Below are 18,340 nucleotides of genomic sequence, written 5' to 3' on the forward strand. Positions count from 1 at the left end.
TTTCCCCGCGGTCTAGTCTCCCATTGGAAGCTGGGTGGCAACTCGAAAAGCTTCATATCGAGCGCCCGAGACTGAGACGGCATCCGCGGGTCTCGAGGGATGCCGATTAGGTATAATCACTAGGAAGAGCTCCGTAACAAATAAGACCCTTCCTGTTTTGAAAACCGCATGCATTCAATGGGGCGTCCGCGTTTGAGACACACGGCACGCCCAAACTGGACCGGTAAGATCCGCGCTAAAATAATTATCGACCATTTAACTTTGCAGATGGTTCCGCGGACTCCCTTTTTTTCCCTTGAATGACCCACAGGCCCATCAGAGCCTTAGAAAATGTATGTTTATCCCTGTTGTGCGTCTGTATTTTGTGTTGTCTATAGGCACTGCACTATTTTGTGGTCATTGTATATATCTGTACATATTTATTTTTCTCGCACCCGAGCTCCTAAATTACAGGAAAACACGAGGGTTAAACGGTGCATGTAAAAACTGTGTTTTTTAACATTTATTTTCTTCCATGGACATCACGCTCTTATTCACGAGCGCCACAAGATTGAGCCATTAGGCACTTCTAACCAGCTCATTTTTAGTTCACAGTAAAACAATATGAGACTTGGAAGTCCTTCAAGAGTCTACTCGTTAATACTGTTCTTTTTCATACAGATACGCCACTGAATCACAGAAGAGTCGTATGTATAAATATTAGTACATGCTCATTGATAGGCATATGTTTTCACTTTTTTGGAGTGGTACTCACAGGGCTGGACCCTGTGACGTCCTGAAGAAGAGCTGAGGGGTACAGCTCGAAACTAGTTGGCTTTCTACTAGGGTTCTGATCTCATAATCGGACCAGCTCACCTAGAGAACCACCCCACCTTTAATATATCCACTAGGAGCACGAATAAAGTCTTTCCCGCTCACTAGTAGGACATTTTTTAATTCACACCACTACACTCACTTCCCTTTTCACATAGTCCTCAATTAAAAAGTGCTCCTACGCAGTGGCGCTAGTCGTAGCACGCCTCAACCCGCAGCGGGTTGGGAAGCCCCTATGATGAAGCATGTCACCGTGAGGAAACTCCGGTGAGTGAGGGGACTAAAGAAAAAGGATATTCCTCCCCTTTCTCTTTTTCCTGTATGCGAGCCACATCCAATGCTGATAGTGACTCCTCTTGTAAGCTAGGTTTCTTTGATCTGATATTTCGGATTGTTTTTTGATCTAGGTACTTTGGCATTCCCAGAGCGGTACCTATGAAATAGGCACTGTAATGGGAATGTCAAAGTACCTGCACGGCATGGACTGCTGCAGTCCATGCCATGCAGGTACTGGTGTGCATGCATAAAGGAGGTCACATGTTGTGCCCCTTGTGTGCATCCACATGTCATGAGGCACTCTTTGTTTCCTCACCACCACTCTTTTCATGTCGGTCGCACTGCCATGAAAATTGTGGCAGTGAGGAAACTCATAATATGCTTGGTTGGGCTGCCACGGGCCACCAAGCATATTGCGGCCACAAAACTGCTGCGCTACTGTCAGGTATCTCTTATTCCTGGCAGTGGTCCCAGGGTGGCCCGAACATCCTGGTCATAATAGGGCAGTCGGAATACCGATACCTCCGCCCCCCATGAGGCTGGCGGTTTGTGGACTCCCAGCTCATAACAAAGCTCTTTGACTTAATGTGATGCACCATTTGTTTGCAGGCCCTGAGGATTGTTCTCTTGAACCTTGTAATTGTGATCTGTTTTTTAATTAGGACACTATGCACTTTTTAATGTTTTGACGTTTTTATGTGAATGTGCATAAAAAATTATTATAGCATTGTTAAAAGAGAAGTACTTTACTCAGGTTAAACCCACCTTGTTGCATTTGAATAAGACAAGCAGAGACTTGAAAATTGTGACGTGATAGAGTTAGTTGTATAGACACCATTTTTAGAGCGCAGTGCAGCATGTATGCTTAAATTTACATTGTTATATGTATAATCATGAAAGTACATAATTTGTTTTGTTCCTGATTTAGGTTGGCAGAGGAATTTATATGCTGGGACCAGACTAAATCATCCCCTCTATTCATGAAATATTTTGTAACCTACATAAATGGATTCTGTGGAATCAGGTAACTCAACTCTCTAAACTAATGTGAAGGTCAGCAATTCAGCTTGAAGTTCAACAAACATAGCTTAAAGGTTTTGTTAAATATCAATATGAACCCATTAATTTCAAAATGAATAAGATGTGTAAACAGTGTTGCAACCTCACACTCAACCCACATGGCCAACAATCAATAAATCAATCAGCCAATCAACCAATTGTCTTTATTTGTTTATAATAATAATCATGAATGTACATGTCACACAAATTTGATTATAGAACAGCTCACTATCAAAATAATAAAAGTGTGTACATACAATTAAAAGAGAACTTGTATTACAATGGCAAACTGTGGCTTTTAAACAATTACCCTCTGATGAACTAATGATCTAAACTAGATAATAATTGTAAAAAAATAAATGACTGGTCTACATTTAACAAATGTATGTAGACAGGAATTAAAAAACAGCACATGAACTATTGATAAAACCTATAAAAGAAAGTAAAGTGTATCAAGGTTTGAAAAGAAATTTCATGGTAAAGGCAAATGCTAATTGAGACAATGTCGTACAGTCCTGAAGGAAAACAAAGCGACGTAAAGTCCCTAAGGCCCAATTCTATCTTCAGCAGGCTGAGACTCCATTTTCTCTATTTTTGCAGAATCATTGACATGTCTGCCTTTGGCGCAGATGTCATTTGTCCTTATTATTCTAAGAACGTATGAAAGTGTCAAGTCACTAAGACAAAGATATCGATAAGACACTTGATGCTCAGACAATGACCTCGCTAGATCACATGATGCAACATTACTCTGGGACTTGTGCCTTGTTATCTCTATTTCAATGTCAGATAATAATAATAACATAAATGGTGTAGTCTAAATTGACATGTTTTACCTTACTTGTTTATAAAAATGTGTCTAGGACTAGCATATGGATGCACACAGGTTATGTCAGACATTTCTAAGGTTATGTCAGAAATTGCAATCTTTCGATATGATATAGTATAAAAGACTCATCCATTGATCACTTGTTAAGAGAGGCCCTTCGCCCCATATAATCGCACAAGATACTGGCAGAAGATCTTCAGACTGCTGTGATACTGCGGGATCCCGTTCTGCAGTGAAAGCTGATACAGAGTCAGGTTCAGGAGGAGGGAAGCTACAGCTGATGTATATTCTACTCTCGAGGGTACATTTGCTTCCTACTACTGATAACTCCAACGTTTTGCTGTAAACAGGTATGCAGTGCATTGATTCTCCCTAAGAAACTCTAGATGCTCTCCTAGTATAGCGCATAAAAGTACATTTTAGGATGTTAGGTTTCTAGATGACATTTTAATGATGGTTGAAATTTTCATTTTATTCTTGTTCACAATGTGCATTTGTGCTGTCTGGTTTAATAACATTTTGTGTGGTTATTTTAGATGTGCTAAGCAACAGGATCAACATGTTGAAAAAGGCACTCTTTAGTTAAACTACCTTACTCTTAGTTATGTTATGTTATGTTAAAATAGCTCTTCTATAGCGCGCGGCTACTCCCAAGAGTGTCCCGGCGCTTTGGCAAAGAGAAAATCCGAAGAAGATACATAACACAGTACCCTGCTCTGGTGGTACAGGTTTTACTGGGCAAAAAGCCACGTCTTTAGATCCTTACGAAAGGCAAGCAGATTGGACAACGATCGCAGCGCAAAAGGAAGCTCATTCCAACTGCGAGAGGCCAGATAACGGAAGGAGCTGCCTCACATCCGGGCACGCTTGATTAAGGGAACAGTGGCTTTAGCTAGTTGCGCGGATCTCAAAGACCTTTTTGGAACATAGAAAGCCATCCGTTTCCGAAGATATTTAGGGCCAATGTGATGGAGGGCCTTAAAAGCCAGAGTCAAGATCTTAAAGGTGACTCTCTTGGCAATTGGAAGCCAGTGGAGTTTCTCCAGCAGCTCCGACGCATGCGCCCTTCGTTGCAGTCCGAAGATTGCTCTGGCGGCTGCATTTTGCACAGCCTGCAAACGAGTTAAAAGGTATTTAGGGAGGCCCAGGTAAAGTGCGTTCGCATAATCAAGCCGAGACCCTATCATGGCTTGGACTATGATTTTTTTGTGTTGAAGAGATATTAGTGGGAGAAATTTCCGCATCATCTTCAACATACCAAAACACTTTCCGGTCAGTCCTATGACCTGGGGTCTAAAAGAAAGATCTACATCGCATAAAATGCCCAGGTTCTTAGCTTTTAATGAGGTTTCCATAGGCGGCGCCATGTCCTGTGGCCACCAGGACCTCCACTCAGGATTAGGCGGGCTACCGAAGAAAAGCAACTCCGATTTATCAGAGTTGCATTTTAGACTGTGTCTCTGAAACCACTCAAACACGGCTTCCAAGCACTCCCTAATCTGATCGCCGTCAAAGTCTTCACCCCTGTTACACGTGAAAAGTAGCTGGGTGTCATCAGCATAGGATATGATCTGGGCACCAAAAGATTCCGCTACCTCCGCCAGAGGGGCCATATAGATGTTAAAGAGGCAGGGGCTAAGAATGGACCCTTGCGGGACCCCTACCTCCAGCGGAGGCATTTCCGCGGAAAACGGAGGTGCCCAGACCACTTGTCGGCGGTTGGTAAGAAATGACTTAAACCAATCCAACACCGTCCCCCGCAAACCGATCTCCCATAGTCTTGAAAGGAGACCGACATGAGGGACGGTGTCGAACGCCGCCGACAAGTCCAACATGACCAAAATCGCTTTCCCTCCACCATCCAGAGTTCCACGAATGGCATTAGAGATCTCAAGCAAGGCTGTCTCCGTGCTGTAATTCGCACGGAAACTGGATTGAGAATCGTGAAGCAAGTTGTTGTTCTCAACAAAGCTAGCAATGGAGTAGTGCATGTATTTCTCAATCACCTTAGCCATGGCTGGAAGGAGGGAGATTGGTCTATAATTTGCGTGAACAAGGGGGTCAGATGTAGGCTAGTTCAGTTATTATGTGTGATATTATAGAGAATGAAATTGGGCTTCTTCGTTTATGGACTGTTAGTAATCTAACACCACAAACACCAATTCAAATATGTATTGGGATGGGTTATTTGAGGCTACAACAAGCTGGTTTTCACATTCAATTGCAGGTGCATTGAATTAAATTTGCTTGTGACACCTGTGGGTGTGAAAACAAACCTTGTAGGACTAAGCCGGAGTCTGAATTTATGCAACAACTAAAATAACGAGAATGGTATCCAATCTAAATCTAGTTAAAAGTATACTTTCCAAGGGATGAACATTCAAAGTTAAACATGGGTCCAGGCCCATACTGGTGTGTAGGCTGGCATATTGTCTCAATTAGGGTTTCTTTAATTTCTTCTCTTCTCTTAGGCAGCTCCTACGCTCCACACATGAGAGCATTACCCAGGATTTATCCTTTGAGGAACTTAAATAGGGTTTAGTGAATAGACCTGGTGTGTCTAGCTGTACTATTACATTTTTAATGTATCAGAGCCATGGGATTATATGGCCATAGTTATATATTAAGCAATCCCTAATAATTTGTCTGTTTAAATTCACATATTATTGGTCCAGAGAGATGTCCACCGTTGCAAGGGGGATACTTTAATGAAATCCTCTGCATAGCTAAGTCCCAGTTATCTGTGGATAAATTCATTTTGGTTAATATGTGGCAAAGCTAAAAGACATTTGCAAAAGCAATTTTATTCGACTGGATATTAGTCACATGACTGTGGTCCCAAATGATATCTCCATAAGTTAAGGTTAGCAGACATTTTCTTCTGTATATTTCCCGAAGTGGGGTATTAGCTTGCTGCCTAAGTTTGAAGCATAATAAATGTACAACCTACTGACTGACTAAATCTCTGGCACCTAAGTGAGAGACAGGGGATCTACTGATCAACAAATCAAATGTTACCCCCAAAATTAGAACTGGCAAAATTTCCCAATTGGCCTTCATTTAATATAGATAGCTGTAGTTTTCAAATTCTTCAGGCCATATGCCTTATAAAAAAGTTTTAGACAGATTGGTCTCCAAGTCTACTTTGTCATAAACATTAAAACTTTGTCAATTATATGTTTAAGCCCATTGTAAGTATGGGACATACGTACTGCATCATCTGCATGTAAAAGTGCTAGTAAGGGTTTAGATTTAACCAGTGGCAAGCCATGTCCGTGTTCTATCAAAAATGAGTTTTACAGTGTACAATAAGAATAGAATAGGAGCTAAAACACATCCCTCATAATTACCCGATCCAATTAAAAGGATTTGGTACATTCCCCCAAATCACCATACCTAACTAAAGCTGAAACCTCTGTATATAGTACTTGAAGAAAATTGATGAAAGATTGGTCTAAGCCCATGCCAATTAATAGTTCTCAAAGTTTAGACTGGTACACGCGGTTGAATGCACTCCTGAGTTCCATGAATGCTAAATACATGGAGCGCTCCAATAAGGGCTAAATACATGGTGCTTTTCTTAACTACTGTGTACTTGTTCCCTATTAAGCAAAAGATGAGACATTTTTCTGCTATCCCTAAACCTTCCTGAAAACCAAACTGAACCTCTAACAAGGTCTCACACTTGGTCGCCCATGATTGAATTCTTTGCAGCACAATTTGACCCACTATCTTAACCATAAGGTCCAGCAACAAAATCATATTTATTATTGTGGATATTAGTGACTACCCTTTTTAAATAACAGGACAATAATAGCAGAATGCCAAAAGTTGGGAAGTGCAGTCCCACAGACTGAATTTAATGCATTTGTAATTACTGGGGCCCAAAAATGTACATTAGGTTTATATAAGTTTGTTGGGACCCCATCTGGTCCTGGAGCTTTACCTGATGTGCTTTCCAAAAAGGTGGTCACTATTTCATGGCATTTGCTCAGTAGGGTCTCTGTTAATCTTCTCCCTTACATCTAGGAGCAATAGATCTTCTCAAATTGGGATACCCACTAGTCAGCCGTAATATGCAGTTCCAGTGTTGATGTTTGAGCATAGCTAAACTGATCTGAATTAACAACCTTCCAAAATGACTTGATGTCTTGAAGGTTACAAGAGGTGACCAATCTTTCACATGTTGATTCCCTTAAATAAGCTTTTCTCTTTTTATAAATACATTTACACCCAGCTCTACAGCTGGAAATTTCCTTCCCATGCCTAGGACCTCTACTTAATGCCTTTCTTAAACTTCTGTTGGTCTATGAGCATGCCGCTTCAAACCAACGAGGAGAGTTTGTCTTAATAGTACTACATGGTCTCAGGAGAGTATTCCTAATAAATCTACCCAAATTAACAAAAGCTTAAAAAAATACAGCAGGGCAGGTATCCAGTGATAGACACAGGCTGCTAAGTGCTGGGTTCTCCCTAATCAGTTTAGATAGTAATTGCGAGAGGTCATCTGAATGCCAGCTTAGCCTTGGTCCCTTATCTTTGATAGTTGTATTAAGGACACTTTTCTTACCATGGCTTAATTGATTCTAGGTTAAATCAGGAGTAACCAGGATGGCTGCAAGAGGACTGTGGTCGCTATATCCACTCACCTGTGTAACCCCGTCCTGGACTAGGTTCCACTGGTCTGGGATACAAAACGTAATCTATAATCGTGCCACATCCCCTTGCAATAAAAGTTGGACTCTGACTATTTACCACTTCAATGACCTCTTGCAAACAGCGCTAGTCATATTTCACTAAATCATTATAACGCTTTTCCGATCATGAATCAAGTTACAAACCAGACTGATATGCTAAGAAGGGATTAGTATATGTAATCTGGCCCCTATTTTTGTGTTACGAACTCCCCTCCACACTATACTGCTTGGTCAGCCGATGAGCTCCCTTATTCTTTGATTGGATGGTAGAATCAACAGCATTGGACGAAAAAATCATGACATGTGGATGAAGCATTATGGATTATTGGGGTAAAAGCCTCTTGCTTCCTGGTAATAATATACACCACCAAGGCAATTTCATTACCGATTTGATGTGTTTCAGGGTCATAATGTGATATTTGGGTAATAAGAGTCTTGTTAGAAACAGACACATTGACAAGCCGGGGTAACAAGAGCTCTTCTGATAAAAACAGCCTCCTTATACAATCATAGGGCCTGTTAAATGGTTCGCTTTGAAAGATTGTCCACAGGGTTTCGACCCCTGTGACAATCAGGGGTCACTTCAGGACCTATTCATGTAGGGACATTTAAGAGGTAAAACGTCAGCGTGACAAGAGTGCACCACAGGAAAGTGATTGAATGGAGGGATTACTCACATAGGACCCAGCCGGGCACCCAATCAGGGGAGCTGACAGAGAGGAATCCGTTGTAGTGGTCCTCCAAGTAAAGTGAGGCAGCACTGTCAGGGTTCATTTTGCCCCTTTGGGCTTTAGGCCCCGGTGCCACTGCACCTGCTTCACTGACAATGGTAGCTAAGCACTTGCTCTAACGTCGATCTTACAACTAGATCAGGACAACTACTGTGCCAGTTTTCCACTGCCAGGTCAATTCAGTTGATATTTTTCAGTCCTTTGAAATCCCCCATTCACTACAAATACACCCCTTTTAACCCAGTGGGTGCTAAGGATGGAGTGGTTCCGTTTTCAACCATGGTGCTTGTGTTCTGAGGATGGAACCGTTCCATCCCAGCACCCACTCACAGGGGAAACACTGGCCCTTCCCCCGCAGGCTGACCATCTACAGGCCTCCATCGGTGATGACAGCAGAAGCATTTCTGCAGCCCCTGGAACCATCCTTAAGCAATCTGATGATGTTGGCGCACTCTGCGTAGTATATCAGGGACCCCCTGGAAAGGATAAAAATCCTGGGACAGGGAAAATATTCAATACGAAAGTAAATACCCAGGCCTACAGTTTTAAGGACAACCAAGGCTATTTCGGCAACAAACTTAAAAACGAGGTGGTAAACACACAAAAACAGTTTTGATATTTAAGAATTTAATTCTAATGGTAAAACAATTGATCAATGACATTTGACAAAACAGATATACTTAATACACTTAATACATTATTTTCATCAATAAATTTCTTAAAAACGACATTTGTTCTGGTAGATGTGCAGTTTACGGATAAAGTCTTCCCAGATATTGTTGGGGGGCTGTTTATTTCAACTCACAATGCACCACCTTCATAAGAGCAGGCCGGGGACACATGGAAGCCACTGCTTCTGCGTGTAGGGGAAAAAAGTAATTTCGGCATCGGAAATGGGCAAAGAAGCACAGGGGCAAAGGAAGGGGTTTTTCCTTCCCCCCCAGTGTCTCTTTGCCGTACATTCTTGCTGTGTGATTGTGGGTGGGGGTGCGATCGCGCAGCAGGAATAAACCCACTAGGCCACAAGGTCCTTATATTTTGGGCCCCTCTGCCCCTAAGGGCAGAATGCAACTAGACACCAGGGATGCAACTTGTTGACATGTTGGGGAGTGGCCCCTTGGGCAAGGATCACTCCCCATTAAATAGGCATATTTAGGCTGTTTCCTCCCCCCCTGACCCCCCCCAGGCAGATTGGCCTTATTTTTCATGGATGTTTAATTAGATTTGAGGTTTACAGGGAATCTGGGTAAGAAAAAGTTGGGGGATCCACGCAAGCCACACCACACCACCCTGGACTCCCCCGGGTATCTAGTTCTCAGAAGTATCTGCGTTTGGTAGACTTCCCTTGATGGTAGCTGAGCTCAGGACTAAACACGCAGGTGACCCCTTTGCAAAACCAGGTAGTTTTGTGATCCATAATTGTGAAAAAGCGTCCGTTTTCAGTGGAAAAATGTGATGTGCCCACGCTGGGTTTTAAGCCATGGTGAGTACCATTTATATTTGGAGACTTAGGAGAATACAGAAGAGTAGGGCAAATGTCATTACCAATTGGTTTTCTCTGCATTTGCACCTTCCCAATGTAAGACAGTGTGTAAGAAAGTAGTCATTTTGAGAAATGCCTTTTAATTCACATGCTAGTATGGGTGCCCAGAAATTCTGAGATGTGCAAATAACCACTGCATCTGAACTCCATTTCTTGTGCACATTTCAAAAATACAAAGGTGTCCTTGATACCTATTTTTCACTCTTTACATTTAACCAAAGGAATTGCTGTATACCAAGTACACAATGAAAAACCATTGCAAGCTGTAGCTCAGTTATTGTCTCAGACTACCACTGGTTCTTGAGGAACCTACAAATCCCATATATACCCCCGCAACCAGAAGGGTCACCAGAAGGGTCCAGCAGACATAACAGTGTATTGCTTTGGAAAATCTGCTATCGTTAGAAGAAGTTACATCTGAAAACGTAGACACAAATGGCTCTTTTTTCCAACTTGTTGGAAACAGGGGTCTCTAGTTTGTACTGGCTTGCACCCTGTCCAAATAGGGACCCTTATTCTAGTCATGGTAAAGGAGTTAGACACTCAAGATAACCCCTGATCACCCCCTTGGTAGCTTGAGTAGTCAGGCTTATCTCAGAGACAATGTGTAAAGTATTTGTACAGCCACACACAGCAACACAGTGAAAACACTACAAATGGACACCCCACCAGTTTAGAAAAGTAACCAATCTTTATCTGAATAAAACAAGACCAAATTGACAAAATCCCCATATACAGAAATCAACATATCACCTTTAATAGGTTCAAAATAGTTCAGTACATTTGAATTTATGGATGCCTCCCTTTTACTGCAAAGTACCTGGAATGTGTCAAAAGCAAAGATGAAAACAGGCGCTGGAGCGATGAGTCACCAGAAAAGCTAAGCAATGCGTTGGTTTCTTACTGCCAGGAGAGGTGATGCATTGATTCTTTACTGCAGCGCAGGGGAGGTGATGCATCAGTTCCATCCTGTCAGGGGAGGTGATGCGTTGGATCCTTATTGTGAGGGGAGGTGATGCATCAATATCCGGACATGCCGGCTCGGTTCCTTACTGCTTGGCAACGTTGATGCACAACTTATCGCACAGGTGTGATGCATTGAAAATCTGGCCATGCTGGGTCTATGCGGCGGTGGTGAAACAGGCCCTGCATTGATTTTCCAAATTGTGAGGCAGGTGAGTTGTCAGTTTCTTCAGCCACACAGCAAGGCCTGCGCTGGAGTTAGAGGGGGTGTATCGGACATCGGAGACATGACACTTAAGACTCAGGCTGTGGCGATCTTTCAGCCTCACCGCGGCGATGCGTTGGTATTTTAACGAAACTACAGCGCTGCATCAGGAGAAACAGGAGCTTTAGATAAATGCGTGGATTTTCTTAGTCCTTCCTTTGCAGCAAAAAACACCTCCAAGGGACCAGAACAGGAATTGGCACCACTTGGCAAGTCAGAACTCCCAGCAGAGAAGTTATGGGGTTGCTGATTAAGTCTTTGATGGCCCTGAGACTTTTTAACAGGAGGAAAAGGCACACAAGCCCTTGGACAACCTTGGCAAGCAGGATACAGAAAGCAAAGTCCAGTCCTTTCACTGCCCAAGACAGAAGCAGCAAGCAGTAGGCCAGCACAACAAAGCGACAAGCATAGTAGCAGTTCCCCTTCTACAGCATCTAGCTCTTCTTTTTGGCAGAATCTCCTCTTAGTCCTGAAGTGTTCTGAAGTTATGGTGTCACAGCTCCAGTACTTAAACCATGTTCTGCCTTTAAAGTTGACCCGGCTCCAGACACAGTACATGGGGGTGGAGACGGCTTTGTGTGAGGACAGGCAAAACCCTATACAGGTGTCAGTGACAACTTCTCCCACAACTCTAGCTCAGGAAGACCCATCAGCCTGGTGATGGCCTATCAGGATATGCAGGGCACACCTAAGCTCCTGACTAGAGCGATACGCAAACAGGCGAATTCTCACCCTCCCTCAGACATTGATTCCACAGGCAGGCAGAGGCACAGAATGGTAAAGCAAGAAAACGGCCACTTTCTAAAAGTGGCATTTTCAAACACGCAATTTAAAAGACAACTTCACTAAAAGATGTATTTTTAAATTGTGAGTTCAGAGACCCGAAACTCCAAATCTCTATCTCTTCCCAATTGAAAGTTAGCCTTGTATGCTCTTACAGGGTAGCTCCAATGATACTCTAAATAGGGAGGTCACTGTTCCTAAGGAAGATCCAAAGAACGAGGAAGATCTAGGGTGAAGATGGAGAAGCCAGGAAGACTTTTACTTGTTTCCCTCACACATCCCAAAGGATGTAATGCTTCATCATACAGTGGTTGCTCCTCATCAGGAGGGCGCATCAAAGCCCTCCGGGGCCACTGAAGGATCAGTTTAGCAGGGATCTTTTGATATTCTCGCCGTATGATGTGTGTGAGGGAGTACTCCTAGGGAAGTGAGTGAGTGTAAAACTGACTAGGAGATATCAGTACTATGTTATTTTAATGGGTGGAATTCTCTGTCAGATTAAAAATACAGACGGTTGGTGCTTCTAGTGGGTTGTAATGTCCCTTAGAAGTTGTTGGACTTGGCCCTTTTGGCAGGTTCACCTCGAAACTTTTTGCTTTAGCCTAGCCTGTTTCTGTAACCTGGTGTTGTTGATTTTAGGCCTCTGCGCACTTTTTTCACTGTGGTCCAGTGTAAAGTGCGTGAGCTCTCTGTGGATGTGTGGTGAGTGGCATGCCCTCCCATAGGAATGCATGGGGAATATGTGTGACCATAGTAGTTCCTGATGTGTGGGGAGTGCAGGGTGGAGTTTGATATGTGCGAACTCGTGTGATTAAATGCTGCGCGATGATGTGTGCGGATTTATTGTGTCTAGTGTGGAAGTGCCACTTCTAGAAGTTGGCATGTCTGTGCAGTGAATGTGAATTGGCTGTCTGGCTTGTGATTGGCTGGAGCTGGCTGGTGTGCCCGGCTTCAGGAGTCAGGATGGGTCTGCCCCGGTGGTGAATGGAGAGATCTGCATGTTGCTACGAGGGAGGAGTGCACCTGGGACCTGAATAGGGTTGGGCCTTCCCTCCACAACACTGGCTCCACCCCCTGTGGTGCGGCTGATGTCCCTAGCCTGGCCAGTGAAAGGGGGAGAGGGGCAGAGCAAAACAAAGTGCTCAGGAGTTCCCCATAACCAGTTGTGGCTGGTTCTCCCATTGCCTGCACCCTGCTAGACAAAGGATTTTGGTGTATACAAAGGGGGCTGTGACCCCATGAAAATGTTCTTGTGCTCATCTTGAATCTACCAGGGGCGTGCTGCTGCTGGGGCCCAGGGGAAGGCTTGCCTCCCTGGGCCCTGCCCAGCCCCTGGATGCCTGTTGGACCTTCCCTGGAAACCTTTTCCTGGGTTTCCTTGCTTGCAGACTTCTGGGACCCTTTATTTACCTTTGCCCAGGCTTGTTGTAGCGTAAGCGCCCTGGGAGCGCTTTTTAAGGAGAAGGCTGGTGACTATTTTGTGCCTTTGCAGCTCTGGGCTGCTGTCCAGGGATTCCCCCCGTCATGGCTGCTTATTTTGTTTATCTTTAGCAGGTGCCCACCCTGCGTTATGGCCACCGTGCCGATTTGTATTCAAATTACGGGTGCCCACCCCGTGGCTGCGCTTGCATTGAGATTGCACAGGTGCCCACCCCGTGGGATTGCCAGAGGGCTCCACCTTTGGGGGCATTTATTTCTTTAAGGAGCCAGTGGGCGCCAGGGGGCAAGTGTTGCCCATTATTTGTCCAGAGCTTAGAGGGCTCCAACCTTTTGTGCAGTCTTTGTATTTGAGGAGCCAGAGTGCTCCAGAGGGCGCATGTGTGTTCAGAGCCTAGAGGGCTCCACCGTTTGCGCAATATGTATCTTCAGAGCCCCGTGTGGCTTCAACAGTTTGGCGCAATGTTCTGAAGGGCTAGTGAGAGCCCCCTGGCGCAGTGCTGATTTCCCTGCTGCCCAGCAAGCAGTGGGCAGCTGCTCCGTTTAGGTTTTTCTTCCTAGGGATTTGCTCTTTGTGAACTCAGGAGTGGGACGCACTCCTTCGCCCCTACCTTGGCCTTTTACAGCTGCGCAGCATGTAGTGCCAGGTGCAGCGTTTAGACCCTGTGCTTGTCCTCAGCTGACCAGCAAGTAGTAGGCAGCTGCAACGTTTAGGTTTGCGCCAGTGGCGCACCCCTGACTGGCGCTGCTTTGGCAGTGTGCCCTGACATTCTGGACACAGGGCATTGAGCCCCTTCTTGTGATGGCCAGTTGGCCAGGGTTGCTGGGATATGGAGAGGGCACAAGGCCCTAATGTGATTTGTGTGCTTTAAATGTGGTGCTAGGAAATGTAATGCATCTAGTATGTTTTACGCACCCTGTGTTGATACCTCTAGAGATGGTTTTACCTATGGAGGTTTGTGTTAGTGAGATTGTGCTTCACTGTGATTTACGCCCCTAAATGTGAGTTATGATTAGGGGGTAAGGTCTAATGTGTTTAGACTAGTGAGGAGATTGCCTACTGTATTTATACTGTTTAGGCCTAATGTGATTTATGCGTAATGTGCAATGCCTTTATGCCTGTGATACCTCTAAATGTGTTTTCATACTATGGAGGTTGTTTTGCCTAGTATAGGTCATACTAGTGAGTTTATGTGTTCCTGCGTGATCTATGCCTATGGTGATTAGTATTGCATAGTGGGTACCTACCTTTTACCAGTGGTTACTGGTTGTGTTCTACAATTGTTATTTTGTGCTACGCTGATTCCATGTTCTAGAAGTGCTATTTCTGCTAAGTTTTGATCCTGACAGTGGCCCGCGTGGCCCTGTCCTGTGTAAATAATCTTGTGTGAATATTACCCGTGCCAGTTGGCACAATGTATATTGTGTGATTACTATCTGATGTGTTTTGGAGAATACAAAAGTTATTTTTATATAACCTTGTGTGGAGTTCCTTTTGTAGTGTGCCTGGGATGTTGTTGCTGTGTGCGTGCGCAAATGCTTTACAGATTGCCTCCGAGATAAGCCTGTCTGCTCGTGCCAAGCTATCAAGGGGTTGAGCACGGGTTATCTTTGGCATGTAACTCCCTTGCCCTGACTAGAATGGTGGTTTCTGCCTGGGTTTGGCGCAAGCCTTAGCCAACCAGAAATCCCAGTTCTAACAGTAGTTAAATGTATATGTGAGTGAAGAATGTGTTTTTTTTATTATTGGTTCAACCTGTCTCGCACCCCTGTTGGTCTCGGACAGAGATCCCTGATACTTCTTCAGGACCAGAAAAGTTGTATGTAGTAACAGGTGAGAGGGGACCCTCCTTTATTAGGGTGGCGACGCCAATTGGATCCTATCTTTTAGTTATCCGACCGATTCTCAATAGGGAATGTACCCCATGGGTCAGGATGAAAGGGTGTTACTGTACACTGTCACATAGTTTTGATGGCTATTTCGTGTGGCCACAACTACCCTTCCTTCTGTCTGCCCAAATGCACGAGGAGGAAAACGCCCAATGATGAAGCATGACACCCATAAGGGTGTGTGAGGGGAACACTCCAAATAGGAGATGTTCCCTTTCTGTATCCAACTTTCCACCACATATTTAGTGAAGCACCACTTTACCTATATCTGGAGCCGCCGACTAGGCCGGCCTTCTCTATTAGGAACAGTGAACCTCCAGTGATTTACACATATTATGTTGGGAGCACGGGTATTGGACCTTTTTTCATTAGGTCCCCGTCCCCTCTTTGTGTGCATGAACTACTCATGTGGGTGGCCCATTCAGGTCTGCTATCCCACTGGTAGCATTTGATTTACTGGCAGTGGGCACACGCAGTGCATTTTACTAGGTTCGTAGGTAACAAGGACCCCCTGATTTGGATCGTACTCCTGGGTCAGGGAAAACAATTTTGTGCAAAGGTATCAACCCAGGCAGAAGAAGGTGACTGAAAGCTGGCTAACAGAAAAAACACATATTTATAAGGAACTCATAAAAACAAGCAATGAACTAGAATGATATCAAAAGAGTTGATTTTTAATATAAAAAAGGATATGTAGATACATATGATTCAATAAAAATGATTACGTGATGTGGATATCCACATCACGTAATCATTTTTATTGAATCATATGTATCTACATATCCTTTTTTATATTAAAAATCAACTCTTTTGATATCATTCTAGTTCATTGCTTGTTTTTATGAGTTCCTTATAAATATGTGTTTTTTCTGTTAGCCAGCTTTCAGTCACCTTCTTCTGCCTGGGTTGATACCTTTGCACAAAAGTGCATTTTACTAGGGCCTTACCAGTAAATCAAATATGTCAATTGTGAATAACCAATCACACTCACCATTTACTCAGGGAGCACTTGCACTTTAGCACTGATCAGCAGTGGTAATGTGTCCAGAGTGCTAAAACCAGTAAAAACGAAATACAGCACGCAGTCAAAAACCAGAAGCCAGAAGCAAAAAAGACAGGGGGAAAACACGCCAAAGATGCCAGGTGTAACACAACTCAATTTCAATATTTTTTTATTTCAATTAGTACTTTTTATAGGAAACCTTGAAGGATCTACACAAGTGATCCCTTGCTGAATTCAAAATGTTGTCTAGTTTTCAGAAATGCATAGCTTTCCGAGTTCCACTACAGGTTTCCCATCCGTTTCCAACTAAATGGAAGGGGGTTGAAAACACACAAAAATAGGAAAAATGGTCTATCTCCCAGTAAAATTCCCAAACTGTGTTGAAAAATGTGGTTTTCTGGTGCAAGCCTGCCTGTTCATGAAAGCTGGGAAGATGGTGAATTTAACACCGCAAACCGTTTGTTGATGCCATCTGAAGGGAAAAAAATAGACGCTTCCTTGTGCAGCATTTTTTTCCCATTTTCCCAAAACACCCAAAATGTAGCTGTATTCGGTCAAATTTCTCAATCCCCTCCAAGGGAATCCACAAACCCTGGGTACCTTTAGAATCCTCGTGATGTTGGGAAAAGGTGCAAATTTGGCATGAATACCTTATGCGGACAAAGAGTTATGGGGGCCTAAGCTCAACCTGCTCCACATAGCCAAAAAAGGCTTAGCACAGGGGGGGGGGGAGGCCGAGCAGTGAAGGGATTAATCGCTCTAATTGTTGCACCCTGGGTGGCTTCTAATAAGATGTTGTTGGGTTTCAGAAACCCCCTAGAAATGTTAATGTGCCAACTCACACATACTAAAAAGAAAAATCGCTGCTTTTTGCAGGGGCACTTGCTATGACCTCCTGTTCAGTTGCCAGCCTAATCATTGAAGCTTAGGCACCTCCTACTCTTCTTGCTCCAAGAGGCCCTTTTCGCGTAACATTTCAGACAATATCTTTCTGATTCAATGCATGGGACTTCCCTGCCTATGACCTTCCTTGCCACAATCCAAGCGTAACTTAAACGGTTTCTTGGAGTTAAAAGGGAGTGCTCCTATATTTTTCATTCCAGGTCTGAGGCTTTATCCTGAGGTGTTGGTTCTTTTGGAAGATTTTATTTGACATTCCACAATTCTGCCTGTCTACTGGCTGTTGGGTAGAAAGGAATATATTCACGAATGTGCATGAAATGTAAGCAGTACTTTATATGAGAAGACATGTGGGCATTGTGCTCTGAAAAAAGGCCTGTCCAATATTCGCGAATCAAAAATTGTTTGCTCCTGTCACCGCTCACAGTACTTGTCCACTTTGGCACGGATAGTAAGTAGACTTGTGTCTGCTACAGAGAACACTTTTGACAACCTTCTCTTGATATCAGTGCCAGGTCCTGGGTCTCGTTGTCAATTTCTGGCCTAGGCTTTAGTACTCATGCAGGATTTAGTGTGTGCTGGCGCCAAAAGAAAATCAGGATACTTGTTTCAGATTTTATTTATTTATTTATTTATTTATTTATGGGATTTTCTATAGCGCGAACTTTACCCGAAGGTGTCAGAGCGCTTTACATAAGCACCAGTTGAAAAACATAAGGACTTAGGATTACATGCGTTACAAAGAGGATACACACGGAAAAAATTGCAAATGTACAAGATGTAAAGTCACACAAGGAGGAGATACAAGTGGATATACTCTAAGAATCACAAATGAATGGTAGATAGTATAAAGGTCTACTGCATATACTAGTGATTAGAGTTATCTCTATATACATAGGGAAGGGATGGGGGCGTGGCCACGAGCCGAGCATGGCGGACGCTTTCTAAGTTAGCTCCGTCCTCTGCCCGGATTATTTGCTAAATATCCTGTCTTCCCCGCCGCCCCGGACACCCACGCAAGCCCTGTGACACCCGACGACGAAGGGCGTAAAGCGTCTTGAGCTGTGCGCCCCGGATTGCACCCGGAGAGCGGGCGTGACGAGCGGAGTAGGCGAGGCCTAAACCCATGCGGAAAGCCGCGGCTTCAAGTT

General features: G+C 43.9%; 1 protein-coding gene across 2 annotated transcripts in view; it reads left to right on the forward strand.

Moving 5' to 3' along the window:
- The window catches only part of EXOC3L4 (exocyst complex component 3 like 4), a 482,394-nt gene that overhangs the window by 183,905 nt on the left and 280,149 nt on the right, over window positions 1-18,340 (forward strand). For both annotated transcript variants that reach the window (XM_078660229.1, XM_078660230.1), the window contains exon 7: window positions 2,018-2,113. In XM_078660229.1, the coding sequence (XP_078516355.1) occupies window positions 2,018-2,113 (96 nt within the window). The remainder of the gene's footprint in view (window positions 1-2,017; window positions 2,114-18,340) is intronic.

This window comes from Lissotriton helveticus, chromosome 9 (genome assembly GCF_964261635.1).
Source record: "Lissotriton helveticus chromosome 9, aLisHel1.1, whole genome shotgun sequence".
NCBI lineage: Eukaryota > Metazoa > Chordata > Amphibia > Caudata > Salamandridae > Lissotriton > Lissotriton helveticus.